The 14,107-nt window shown below is 43.3% G+C and overlaps 1 protein-coding gene and 1 pseudogene across 1 annotated transcript; one reads left to right on the top strand and one right to left on the bottom strand.

Annotated features, from left to right (window-relative positions):
- Window positions 1-1,527: 1,527 nt before the first annotated feature.
- LOC110532331 lies at window positions 1,528-5,603 on the top strand (annotated as a pseudogene).
- A 4,226-nt stretch (window positions 5,604-9,829) lies between these two features.
- LOC110523376 (acylglycerol kinase, mitochondrial) lies at window positions 9,830-13,921 on the bottom strand. Its single transcript, XM_021602029.2, has 14 exons — window positions 13,642-13,921; window positions 13,370-13,409; window positions 13,184-13,263; window positions 12,954-13,029; window positions 12,724-12,849; window positions 12,520-12,614; window positions 12,293-12,362; window positions 12,090-12,169; window positions 11,878-11,935; window positions 11,638-11,785; window positions 11,243-11,340; window positions 11,083-11,153; window positions 10,881-10,965; window positions 9,830-10,694 (listed from the first exon to the last, which is right to left on the bottom strand). Exons 1-14 carry the CDS (start codon window positions 13,749-13,751, stop codon window positions 10,560-10,562), a joined length of 1,272 nt encoding a protein of 423 aa, XP_021457704.1. The 5' UTR covers window positions 13,752-13,921; the 3' UTR covers window positions 9,830-10,559.
- Between the last annotated feature and the right edge of the window lie 186 nt (window positions 13,922-14,107).

Raw genomic sequence — 14,107 nt, 5'->3', positions numbered from 1 at the left:
TGCCAGAGCCGCCAGTTTGCAAGGAGCCGCCAGTCTGCAAGGAGCCGCCAGAGCCGCCAGTCTGCAAGGAGCCGCCAGAGCCGCAGTCTGCAAGGAGTCGCCAGAGCCGCCAGTCTGCCAGGAGCCGCCAGAGCCGCCAGTCTGCCAGGATCCGCCAGAGCCGCCAGTCTGCCAGGATCCGCCAGAGCCGCCAGTCTGCCAGGATCCGCCAGAGCCGCCAGTCTGCCAGGATCCGCCAGAGCCGCCAGTCAGCCAGGATCCGCCAGAGCCGCCAGTCAGCCAGGATCCGCCAGAGCCGCCAGTCAGCCAGGATCCGCCAGAGCCGTCAGTCAGCCAGGATCCGCCAGAGCCGTCAGTCAGCCAGGATCCGCCAGAGCCGTCAGTCAGCCAGGAGCCGCCAGAGCCGTCAGTCTGCAAGGAGCCGCCAGAGCCGCCAGTCTGCAAGGAGTCGCCAGAGCCGCCAGTCTGCCAGAGCCGCCAGTCTGCCAGGATCCGCCAGAGCCGCCAGTCTGCCAGGATCCGCCAGAGCCGCCAGTCTGCCAGGATCCGCCAGAGCCGCCAGTCTGCCAGGATCCGCCAGAGCCGCCAGTCTGCCAGGATCCGCCAGAGCCGCCATTCAGCCAGGATCCGCCAGAGCCGTCAGTCAGCCAGGATCCGCCAGAGCCGTCAGTCAGCCAGGATCCGCCAGAGCCGTCAGTCAGCCAGGAGCCGCCAGAGCCGTCAGTCAGCCAGGAGCCGCCAGAGCCGTCAACCAGCCTGAGCTACCCCTCAGTCCTGAGCTACCCTTCAGTCCTGAGCTACCCTTCAGTCCTGAGCTGCCCCTCAGTCCGGAGCTGCCCCTCAGTCCGGAGGAGTTTGTTTAGTCCAGTGGGCCCTTTAGTAGGGTTGCCAGTCCAAGGTCGGTGGCGAGGGTCGCCGTTCCTAGGAGGAGACTAAAGCGGACAAAGACTATGGATGAGTGGGGTCCACGTCCTGCGCCAAAGCCGCCACCGTGGACAGATGCCCACCCAGACCCTCCCCTATAGGTTCAGGTTTTGCTGCCGGAGTCCGCACCTTGGGAGGGGGGTACTGTCACGTTCTGACCCTAGTTATTGTGTTAATTGTTTGTTTTAGTTGGTCAGGACATGAGTTGGGTGGGCATTCAATGTTTTGTGTGTCTAGGTTGTTTTTCTGTGTTCGGCCTAGTATGGTTCTCAATCAGAAGCAGGTGTCGTTAGTTGTCTCTGATTGAGAATCATACTTAGGTAGCCTGGGTTTCACTGTTTGTTTGTGGGTGATTGTTTCCGTGTCTGTGTTTTACACCACACGGTACTGTTTTCGGTTTTCGTTATTCACGGTACGTTTATTGTTTTGTATAGAGTGTTCAGTTTATGTGTTTAATAAACAACCATGGACACTTACCACGCCGCATATTGGTCCTCCGATCCTTCTCGCCTCTCCTCTTCAGACGAAGAGGAGGAAAACCATTACACATACAAATTATTTTCTTCTTAGTTTCGCGTTGTTTACCTCAATTTAGGAAGCACTATGGTCGAGCAGTCAGATCTCGCTCCACTGCTGGACTGGGAAGAGACTTCACCAGCCGAACTGACCCAGGCGGTTCCCTCACCAGCAAAAGAACATGGATGGGAATAGAGTCCGCCAGAAGTACAGATACCTCCAAAAACTACTTAAGTTGTCCATTCAATGTGTGTCAATGGCAGGTAACATGGTGCTTACGCCAAGATGTGAATCTTGACGGAGTGGAATTCAAGTCAATGGCCAGCGGCTCACACAGAATCGGCAACGACTTCATGTAAAAACTATTCCGCCACCTGAATGAACAGTGTTACTGACAGAGGACAATCAGAGCCCTATCATTAATCTTGATGTTGTATCACAGGTGGCAGGTGGCATCTTAATTGGGGAGGACAGGCTCATAGTAATGACTGGAACGGCAAATATGGAATTGTAACACATGGTTTCCATGTGTTTGATACCATTCCATTTACTCCATTTCAGCCATTAAAATGCTCCGTTCTCCACTCAGCAGCCTTGTGTGTTGTATACATTCACTACATCCATGTCTATTTTCTTTTTGCAGATATTTCCGTAAAGGCTGCTACTTTGGGCTGGCCCTGTTTTGCTAACATGCCTGTTGAGAGTGAGTTGGAGAGAGGGGCACGGATGAAGTCTGTGGGTATTCTGTCTCCCTCTTACACCCTCTTATATCACTACATGCACTTCCTGGAGAACCAGGTTAGGTAAGTACTGTTGTCTGTCTGTCTATCCTCTATCACCCTGTTTCCTCTTTTCTCTCTCTCTCTCTTATCCATCCTGTTTCACATTCCTCCCCTCATTCCATTCCTCTTGTCCTTCGTCCGTATTTTCACTCTTCTCATCTATTAAACATAAGCCTTGAGTCAGTGCCACCACCGTCACTAGCATCCATTTATATGCAGTCTTGCATGTAATCATTGAAATGGAAGAAACCCTGAATGTCTCCCTCAAACGCTTGTCTTTCTGCTTGAATCTTCAGATGCTTATCTCATCTCATTGACTATGCATAAAGAACTGACACATATCCAGCTCATGGTAGAGATATCTGCTTAGGGGGTTCGGCTTGACTTTATACAGTACAAATAGACAGCCTATGTTGATCCAGTTCCCAGGGAGGATCCCAGTTTTAATCCAATCAAACCATGCTGTGTTGAGTCTTCGATAATAATCTCTTTCTCACCAGTGTTATGCTTGAGATGCCGACGGCAGTCAACATTTAGAAAGTGTTTAGTGTTAATTACAGGATATTATCTAGCCTAATCAGTGTGTCTCTCCATGCAGACACCAGCTGCAGTGCCCTGGCTCGTACTCTCCTCTGGGGGCCTTCTATGAGGATAAAAAAAGCTGTGCTGCACTCAGCAGGGAACGGACTGGTCACTGCCTGTCCAACCAGCTACTGGGTCCCAGCCATTAACCACTGCATGCACCCAGAGATGAAGGTCAGGACTGATGGCCACTTGAACTTAGATTGTTGATCTTACTGTTTTTTTTATTTAACAAGGCAAGTCAGTTAAGAACAAATTCTTAATTACAGATTTTTACCTTGTCCGCTCTGGGATTCAATCTAGCAACCTTCAGTTACTAGTACAACGCTCTAACCACTAGGCTACCTGCCGCCCCGTTGTTGTTGTTGGTTGTGGATAATTGGCAATTCAATGATTGGTTTAGGTGTGTTTGTGCATTTTGAGATATGTCATAACTTGAGTTATGTGCATGTAAATCAGACTTCCGATGTTAAGGAGAGATTTTGGGCAGAAGTTAGCATTCTGTCCATCCCTCTCTTCCCCCTCCAGATCACCCCCCCGGCCGGCTGCATGTCCCAGTTCATCCGCTTCTTTGGGGAGCAGATCATGGTGCTGTGGAAGTTTGCCCTGCTCCGAAAACGCATCCTCATGTTTTCCCCACCGCCTGTTGGTGTCGTGTGCTACAGGGGTGAGATGGTGCAGCTGAAACACACACACACACCAATACAAATCCCCACATATTTGTTTTTCAGATCTCATTACAGTTTGTGTTTACTGTCTATTTCACTGTGTGCTCTTTGTCGATGTAGTTTCCCATGATTCTCTTGTACTCCTCACATAGTGTACTGTTGTCCAACGTCTCTATACCTGGGATAGGTGTGTCTGTGCCTGAGTTCCGCCCCTTCTTCTACGTCAATGTGGCAGACATCGCTGCCCTGGTGACAGAGATGTCATATGTGGCCTGTTAGTGTGACCTTAAGCTCTGATTGATAAACGTAAATATGTACGAACCATGGTGTGTGAATGGTAAGGTCAATGCAACGTTGTGTCTCATTGTGTCTTAAGGCACCACCTAGAAGATATTTGAGGAGAAGAAGGAGCTGTATGACGTATACGTTGATAACCAGAATGTGAAGCCACACAGAGATAGTCTGCAGCCACTGCTCCGGCTGAACGGGGCCGACCGGGAGAAGTATAGGAAACTGAGCGAACAAAGGTACACAGGACCCTGATAAATGGTGGCAGACATTTTGAAGAGATCATGATGACAATGACAATGATGATGAGGATGATGTTATGGTCTTTTCAGGCAAATGCTGCTTTATACTCAGGAGGTGGATGGAGACTGCACATCAAATGAGGAGGACCTCTTTATCCTGTGAGTGTGTTTACATTACAGTAACCAACAGCATCTTTTCTAGTTAACCAAGAATAGTCTGGAGTCTTCATCAAACATTCTTACAGAATGTCCTCTGTTCTCTCCAATAGGTTTTTCATGGAGCGGAATAACCGTATCTTCCAGACTCTATCGGAGGTGGAGGCGAGTGCGGACCACACCCTAACTGCAGAGCACGTGAGAGCCATGGGACTGGACCGCCAGGCAGACCGCACATTCCTGGAAGATCTGCTGCAGGTCTATGGCATTGACGTTATGCTTGTCATCGATAACCCCTGCTGCCCCTGAGCTCTGGCTGTGGCCTGTTCTCTCTTGGTCCTCTGAAGACACTGCCTCCTTCTCTTCCTTCCCTGGCTTCCTGCCCAGTCAAAGGCCTGCAGTTCTCTCTCTCTCGATCTCTCGCCCGGCTCCGGGATATAGCTGACTATAGCCAGTGTTCACCCAGTGACAGCTCACCTAGTAAACTGGGCCGCAATGATAGATGATAGATACTGCCTGGACTCTGCAGTGCTATCTGGCGACAGTCCGTTCCATATTCAACAAGCACTTGTCTTGTTTTTCTGTTCGCTTGGAATCGGTTCTCTTCTCACCTGGATCTCTGCTTGGATCACCAGGCCTAGTCACTGGAGGTGGAACCATTGATCAATGTGCCTTGTTTGTACTGCTCCCAATACTATGGAGCACTGCTGACCGACAGAACCACGGATCAAGTATCCAGTGTGGAGTTGGATCATTCATTGTTCCTCCCACTTGGAATCTTCATTAAAACTCCATGGAAATAAAATTCTGCCATGGCACCAAGACTGTTTTTCTTAAATCTTTACAGAGGATCCTGCCTAACCATGTATGTTGTGTTACAAAATATGAGTGTGATTGTCACTTTACCATGACTTTGTTTCCCCCAAATTCTGCATCAGATCTGCTAGAACTGAGAGTAAAGATCATGTGGTTTTCACTCTCTGTTTTCCTCTAAACATTTCATGCTGAAGTTGATCAATCATTTTTTTCTGTATGAAAAAAAGGAGCAATGTGAATTTTTGCGTATTTGTCAAATTTCAATAATCAAGAAAGCTGATTCCGATGAGTCTGAGTCGCATGAACATGAAAACCTCTTTTGGTCAAATAGGAATACTGTTTTTTTTTCATGATGTCAGCTAATCATACACATTAAAAGGGAAAGATGTATCATGCAGGATGTATTTATTTGAAATCATGCCCTCGTCCAAGGAGGTATTTCTTATGGAGCGGAGATGAAAGGGATATTTGTTAAATACTGTAACGTTTCAGTAAAGACTGCACCTGTTTGTCTGACCCTGGTCTAATGCTGACACTCACATGGCAGACTCGACCCAGCAAACCAAAATCGGTTCTGTGAATGTTCCCAGAACATTCGTTAGGCTGCGGCAAATATTTTCAGAAAAACTAAAAACGGTACAGTTGTGCTGATGATCATACAATGTTTGAATAAAACATTATCCTGATGTTGCAAGAACATTCCAGAACACATTTTGTCTGTTCTTAACCTGGAAACCTAATGAGAACATTCGGATAATGTTCTATGGTGGTTGTTACAGGTGTTGTGCACAAAATGTTAGTGAATGTTTGTGAACATTCCAAGGATATTTCATATAAAACATTTTTTTTTTTTAAATATAAAAAATGTGGATGTTGTCATCCTAATGTTAGATAAAACCCTAACTATAACTTAATGGGAATCTTAGCTAATGGTCTAGGAATGTTAGATAAAACCCTAACTATAACTTAATGGGAATCTTAGCTAATGGTCTAGGAATGTTAGATAAAACCCTAACTATAACTTAATGTGGATCTTAGCTAATGGTCTAGGAATGTTAGATAAAACCCTAACTATAGCTTAATGGGAATCTTAGCTAATGGTCTAGGAATGTTAGATAAAACCCTAACTATAACTTAATGGGAATCTTAGCTAATGGTCATGCAATGTTAGATAAAACCCTAACTATAACTTAATGGGAATCTTAGCTAATGGTCTAGGAATGTTAGATAAAACCCTAACTATAACTTAATGGGAATCTTAGCTAATGGTCTAGGAATGTTAGATAAAACCCTAACTATAACTTAATGGGAATCTTAGCTAATGGTCTAGGAATGTTAGATAAAACCCTAACTATACCTTAATGTGAATCTTAGCTAATTTTTTTTATTTTTTTTTATTTCACCTTTATTTAACCAGGTAGGCTAGTTGAGAACAAGTTCTCATTTGCAACTGCGACCTGGCCAAGATAAGGCATAGCAGTGTGAACAGACAACACAGAGTTACACATGGAGTAAACAATTAACAAGTCAATAACACAGTAGAAAAAAAGGGGAGTCTATATATACATTGTGTGCAAAAGGCATGAGGTAGGCAAATAATTACAATTATGCAGATTAACACTGGAGTGATAAATGATCAGATGGTTATGTACAGGTAGAGATATTGGTGTGCAAAAGAGCAGAAAAATAAAAATAAATAAATAAAAACAGTATGGGGATGAGGTAGGTGAAAATGGGTGGGCTATTTACCAATAGACTATGTACAGCTGCAGCGATCGGTTAGCTGCTCAGATAGCAGATGTTTGAAGTTGGTGAGGGAGATAAAAGTCTCCAACTTCAGCGATTTTTGCAATTCGTTCCAGTCACAGGCAGCAGAGAACTGGAACGAAAGGCGGCCAAATGAGGTGTTGGCTTTAGGGATGATCAGTGAGATACACCTGCTGGAGCGCGTGCTACGGATGGGTGTTGCCATCGTAACCAGTGAACTGAGATAAGGCGGAGCTTTACCTAGCATGGACTTGTAGATGACCTGGAGCCAGTGGGTCTGGCGACGAATATGTAGCGAGGGCCAGCCGACTAGAGCATACAAGTCGCAGTGGTGGGTGGTATAAGGTGCTTAATGGTCTACGAATGTTTGATAAAACCCTAACTATAACTTAATGTGAATCTTAGCTAATGGTCTAGGAATGTTAGATAAAACCCTAACTATAACTTAATGGGAATCTTAGCTAATGGTCTAGGAATGTTAGATAAAACCCTAACTATAACTTAATGGGAATCTTAGCTAATGGTCTAGGAATGTTAGATAAAACCCTAACTATAACTTAATGTGGATCTTAGCTAATGGTCTAGGAATGTTAGATAAAACCCTAACTATAGCTTAATGGGAATCTTAGCTAATGGTCTAGGAATGTTAGATAAAACCCTAACTATAACTTAATGGGAATCTTAGCTAATGGTCATGCAATGTTAGATAAAACCCTAACTATAACTTAATGGGAATCTTAGCTAATGGTCATGCAATGTTAGATAAAACCCTAACTATAACTTAATGGGAATCTTAGCTAATGGTCTAGGAATGTTAGATAAAACCCTAACTATAACTTAATGGGAATCTTAGCTAATGATCTAGGAATGTTAGATAAAACCCTAACTATAACTTAATGGGAATCTTAGCTAATGGTCTAGGAATGTTAGATAAAACCCTAACTATACCTTAATGTGAATCTTAGCTAATGGTCTACGAATGTTAGATAAAACCCTAACTATAACTTAATGTGAATCTTAGCTAATGGTCTAGGAATGTTCCCGGTTTGCTGGGCAGTAACTTAAAGGGTTTACTTATTCCATGATCACATTGAACATGTTTTCATTTTGCAATGTGACTTCTGGATAATGTGTTGTGATTTATTTTATCAAGTTGCTTCATTTGATGTTTAAAATTCAAAAGGCACTCGCACATCTGAGCTATCTTTTTTGCAGGTGCATGGTAACAATTGGATAAGATGAGAAAAAAGAAGGAACCCGCACACTGCTCTTGCTGGTATCACTGCTCTTTAATAAGCTTTACGTATCGGCCTCACGGCCTTCGTCAGAGCTTTTTCATTTGATGTTTAAAATGGTCAACCTGGGAGACTTAAATGCATGTGATTCTATGACACAAACTGATCATGAATGCTGCACCACACCGCAACCTCTGGACTCGTGTTTGATGACCACACGATTATGTGTAAACGTATTTGTGTGCTGATTTAATGGTCCAATGTTCTGCCAGCAGAGAAAAAGTGCAGTCAGTGATCTAAAAGTCTGTCTGTCTCGGAGTGAGCTGGTGCTTCTCAAGTGGAGAAGCTAGCTGTGTACTTGAGTTTTAGTTTGATTCAATTGAGATCTGTTGCAGATTGAATTAAATCCACAGGTGTGCTATGAGTGCAGATACAACTCTAGTGTTATTTTCTAGTTGGAGCTAGGCAGCTGCGAGCTGTGCCCCGTCACTGTAACAAAGACTCCTTTGTATTCTTAGTTCTCTGGTGATGTCAACCCCAAGCATGATAGTGGGATTTATCCTCCTCTCTGGGCAGACAGTCAGACCCCATCTGTTTTGGCAGAGGGTCTTCTTTAGCCCTCACACTATGGTTCCGCATTGTGTGGATAAAAATATATATGGACAGGAGCGCTGATATAGGATCAGTTTGACTTTTTTAGATCATACTGAATAAGATTACATGGACAGGGGGACTTGATCCTAGATCAGCACTCCTACTCTGAGACCCTTTTTGAATACAGGCCCTGGAGATAAAGTTATTTTGTTCAAATAGTGCCGGGAGACAGACTGTTCATTAAATCAATGGCTTAAGCCATTGCTCAATGACTCATAAAATAGTGTTGATGAAGACTGCACACTGCTTCCATTGGGTTCGACTGGTCAGTAAGTGTCGGCAATAGTGGAAATGTTCATTGAGGTTTTACTAGGGACAGTTTTGTTATAAAGCCTAATTAGTGGGTCATCTTTTAGTGTTGAGGACAGGCACTCAATCAAGACCACGGGCTTATTTTAAGTGGAAAGAGGCATCTACTGTATCAACGTGTTAATAGTGATACTAGTGATATGATTAAATGTACAGTTCTTCACACCATGACGACTTAGCCCATTTTCTTTGCTCTATTTGTTTTGACCTATTCCACCTTGTGCCTTTCGGCACATCCTGGGCATGCTACCATTTTTTTTACAGGTGTATCATGTCTATGAAGTAGAGAGTGTACACGACACAAACGGAATTGTATCAAACGCTTTCTTTGTGGAATTTGTTCACAGACCTGTACCAGCATTGGCTAATTGGAATGTATTTGTACAGTATGTCACCGCACTGAATGTCAAAAGAAAGCATAATCTGTTGTACTTCCGCACTAATATGCAACAAGAGCGTTAACTTGCATAGCCTTGATCACAGCAACTGTAACGTAAACCTATACTCCCAACAACAGCCAACTACACAGCTATATCCAGAACCTGTGCTACTGTAAAACATGGACAGAGACTTCAGTGACGATAACCCCTTTAGTAACTTGATCGCATGAGCCCCTCGTTTCCAAGCCAGTACTTCCATTGTAAACACAAAACCATTTGTTTGTTTTCTCTGATGCTTGTTGGATTGTATTTGTGATAGTGTTGCCAATGGAGAGTGATTCTCATGCCAATGTATCTCATCTTATCATAGAGTACTGTACAATGTATCTCATCTTATCATAGAGTACTGTACAATGTATCTCATCATAGAGTACTGTACAATGCAGACAGTCTCTCTGCGCATCTTTAAAGTTTATTCCAATTGGTATTAAAAGGCAATAGAACACCATGGACATCATAACTGAATTATTTAATAGAGTTACACATGATGAGAGTATAAAGTAGTAAACTAGTCAGTTACACCAATACTCCTGCAGGGCAGACTTATACAGGCTGAGTTCAGAAATAGCAACAAAATGTTTGGTCCTTGTTACTGCATCATAGTCATCGTCCATAATTATGACCATAACCATTCCAACTTAACATTTCAATTTCAGTAACAATGAAATCTCACTGTAGACGGTTCCACATTGGTCCGGCTCTGTTTTATTGCTGTTTAGTGACAGTAAGGAGGCAAGTAGAACAGACATACTCCCAGGTTGAGGTAGAAGTACAATACAGGGTCGTATTAGGGCATACCGTAGCAAAACATTTTACAACGGAAAACAAGCGTTTATTGGAAAAGTGAAGATAGACCCTCCCCGTTTCAGTCCGTTTGGTGCCAACTGAATATGACCCAGGGGTGTATTCATTACATTGATTCTGTTGCAAAACACAGTCTGTTGCAAAACCTTTTGCAACAGAAACCGTTTACTTCAAATGGAAAATATTTTGCAACAAAAACGAGAGTTTCTATTGGACAAATTCAGGTAGATTCCACCACATTTCATTCTGTTTGCTTCCGTTTGGTTCTTAAACGGTTTCCGTTGCAAGACGTAATGAATACACCCCAGGTGCTGGCCCTTTGATCCTCCTCCCTATTCCTCTGTCTGCTGCATGTGTTGTCATCACAGTGCTTCCCTCACTGGACCTGTGTGAGGAGCTGCTCTCTGCGCTCTGCGCTGCAGAAGAAGTGCAGTTTCCGTGGCAACAGCGTCACCTCCACTGACATGGCCTCGTACTCCTCATTGTCAATGTTGTAGAAGCCAGCGCCTTCCTGTGGGAGGGGATACAACAGTAGGGAGAGGTCAGAGGTCATGGAGCAGAAGTACGCACGCACACACACATAAACAAAAATTAATTTTACAAGAATACACTTAATTTGTTTAAGGGTTATAATGATCTAAACTACAAGACTGTAATGCATCTTGTCTATGACGTTTATAGGACTAAGACAGCTGACCTCGGGCAGATTGAGTTGACATGCACTGGCCTCCAGTTTCAGTGATTTTCTTGTGAATGCAGTTGCATCCTCCATTTTTTTCTCTCTGCAATGCAGAAAATGCATCAGCCTTGACACACATGCTACATGAATAACAATTTCTTTATTTTAGTCGGGTATTACATTGATAATGTGACAAAGTGTTATCTCCACAACTGCTCACCCAACAGTGATGAACTCTCCCACACTGAAGGAGTCTGGCTCCACACACACCAGCAGGGAGTCGTCTGTACGCTGAGGGGCAAACAAGGGAACACAGTTTTAACACCCCGAGTCTGTTGTAGTAGCTGCTATAGTGTAGTTATTTTTATTTTTTTACTGACCGTCTGGACAGGGTTTTTGTTCTGCGTGTGGATCGACAGCTCTAAAGTAGACAACATCCTCTCAGTCCATCTCTCTGGCTCCTCCGCTTTTGGAGGCTCTGCACAAACATTTTGTACTTTTTGTGTTGTATATCGTTTTTTTTTTTGTGGTGTTGTTTTCATTCCAACCACACCTGAACACTTTAAAAAAAAAGTTTTATTATTTGTTTATATCTGTATTGTTGTCCATCACTTGTTTTTTTTTTGGTGCAAATAAATAATTAATAAACACAAAACCAATGTCATTCATGCTTTGTGAAACAGAAGATGCACAGGGACATTTAAAATGACGAAGTGTAGTGTTATTTCCAGACTGACAAACACAGAATAACACATCAACACACAGACAATGTTACCTGGAATAGGTGGGTACCAGTAATTTTTCAGTCTGTGGGCGATTCGGTACATTAGGTGGGGGCGCTGGGGCTTCTGTTCAGGCAGGTCAGGGGGGCGAAGCGTGGGTGCCAGGTAGGACACAGAGGCCTCACGAACCTGGGGCCACTCCTGGGGAGGGATGGGATAAGACAGCATGACACAAATGCATGGAGGAACAATTGAGGTCCATGGACACGGAATGAAAACAGTCCTGCTCTCACCCGTAATGTACTAAACCAATGAGCTGCTTTTGTCTTCAAGGGGCCAAGGTACCAATATCTAAGAGCGAAAACAACAGTATAAGATATTTATTTTTAAAAGGAGAAACAACTTTTCTATTACTATAATGTTTTGCACGTAAATGTTTCCATGACTTTACATGGGACTTGGGGAAAATAAGAATATGGAAACATAAGCTATGAAGGGATCTTACTTTTTGATGGTGGCAGCCACATCTCTGAAGGCCCCCCACCGTAGACCAATTAGGGCAAACACTGGCTGGTCTTTCTCTCCCTTGATACATAAACCCAGAAACCCAACACAATGTTCTTCTCTTCCTCTCCATGCAGTTACGGTTATTCAATGGCGATTAAATGTAATAAAGATCTTTAAAACGCCAGACCCTCCCGATCTCACCTTGATCTGCAGCACATCCAGGGGTACCGTTTCTCCTTGCAAGATGGACAGTGTCGCCGATGTGATGTGTCTGAAAACAAGAGGGGGATATGAATGACAAAATGATTGGAGGATATTTTAGATAAATCAAGGAGGAGATTATGCACAGTATACATTCTCAGTGAGAGATAGCATGTGTTTTGTTTGCACCTGAATGAGAGTGTGACATGTTTCAGTGGGATACTTACTTCACCTGATTGTCACTGAGGATGTGCAGACTCTCACTCAGGGAATTGTGGGAACCCAGAGGGATGAATCCTATGGGAGTTTTACTGAATGACTCCTATATTAGAGATATAAAACAGCACAGTAAGAGACACCTAAGCTGAGATGGTATTGCACAACATAAAGGAGCTTGTTATAGGTTAATACAATGATAATACACAACTTACTTGATCAGCCCTCCGCAGCAGACCAGTGATAACCTCTTGTAGAGTGCCATCCCCTCCAGCCACAATCAGCATGTCTGTTTGCTCCATCAGCTCCATCAATTTCTTCGCCTGGCCCTCATAGTCTGTCTGCAAGAGAGAAGACACATGGTATTACACTATGTATAACTGTAGACTATAAAAGGCTAAGAAATGTACGGAAACAACAATTGCACAGGGAAAGAAAATGATACCTTTACTAGTGTCACTTCCACACCAGCCAGGTGTAATATAGGGGCAGCATTCTTCTCAAATAAAGTATTGGCTTTCCTATAACCAGAGGGAAGAGCAAGAGAACAGCAAGACATATTAGTCAAACACAAATTACAGTAGAAATGTAAAATGGCTGTGGTGCAATAAGCTGGACCTCTTGCTTATTCTCTTTGTTTGACTTTAGGGAACGTGACTGTTATATCTTACTTACCCACTACAAGCTGCTGGGTTTAGGATGACAGTGGCTTTCCTCAGCTGCTCCTGTGGTGAAATCTGCTGACGTCCATATTCCTGCATTTGAGAATGGATTTTGGGGCATTCGAGTTGAATACAGTAAATGCAGGTGCATAATCCGTCAAAGCAGAAAAATGTAGCGACAGAATAATCAATGTCTCACCCTGGCCACCAGACAAGCTTCTTTTCGCAGCAGATTATCACTGTAAATAAATCAATAACAAATTATTGACGAAGAAAACAACTGATTACAAGACATCCTCATGTTACTCAATGTTGTTGGATTTCAATCATAGGAACCGTTCCGTAAGACCTTGATGGCTGATGATTTCTCAATAGCTACCAATTCGTGTTGCATGTGCTCAATGATATTCATGATGATCTGTACTTGATCTAACAACCATACCATTCAATCTGAAAGAAAACGCTACACACCAGTGTTTACCATACAACCAGTGTCCACCGTATGACAGGGCACACGCAGCGACTGTGGACTTCTTCCAATGATTCCGCAGAGTCCCAAACACCTTCACAACCCGAGCCATTATCTTATCGTCACTATCAAATTGTCATTTTTAAAACGCTTTTTGTCATCTGTGTAAGCATCACGAACACTGTCCTAAAATACATCCTAACACAGCGGTCATTTCTCCATCGCTGTCAAAACATTTCGTATGTTACACATGGGTGCAGCTGTCTTAATAGTCGTATGAAACAAAAACTCTTAGTATAAGAAGTTCCTCTTCATTTTGAGTTTCATTTTATGATTTTTTTTTCTTCTCCCGTCACATACCAGCATAAACATAAATGAGGAACTGTAGAAATTTTAATTGAGCATGGAACACAATTTACTAACTTCGGTGCTTAGTTTATTGAAGAAAAACTAAATTTCCCATACACC

The sequence above is a fragment of the Oncorhynchus mykiss genome, chromosome 1 (assembly GCF_013265735.2).
Source record: "Oncorhynchus mykiss isolate Arlee chromosome 1, USDA_OmykA_1.1, whole genome shotgun sequence".
Taxonomy (NCBI): Eukaryota; Metazoa; Chordata; class Actinopteri; order Salmoniformes; family Salmonidae; genus Oncorhynchus; species Oncorhynchus mykiss.
This window is presented reverse-complemented; position numbering and strand designations above follow the sequence as displayed.

Coding starts and splice junctions, on each gene's coding strand:
- LOC110523376 (XM_021602029.2), bottom strand. CDS start 13,751: ATGGCTCGGGTTGTGAAGGTGTTTGGGACTCTGCGGAATCATTGGAAG. Junction 12,850..12,953: donor TGGAAGTGACACTAGTAAAG/GTATCATTTTCT, acceptor TCTCTCTTGCAG/ACAGACTATGAGGGCCAGGC. Junction 11,786..11,877: donor ATTGGTTTAGTACATTACGG/GTGAGAGCAGGA, acceptor ATCCCTCCCCAG/GAGTGGCCCCAGGTTCGTGA.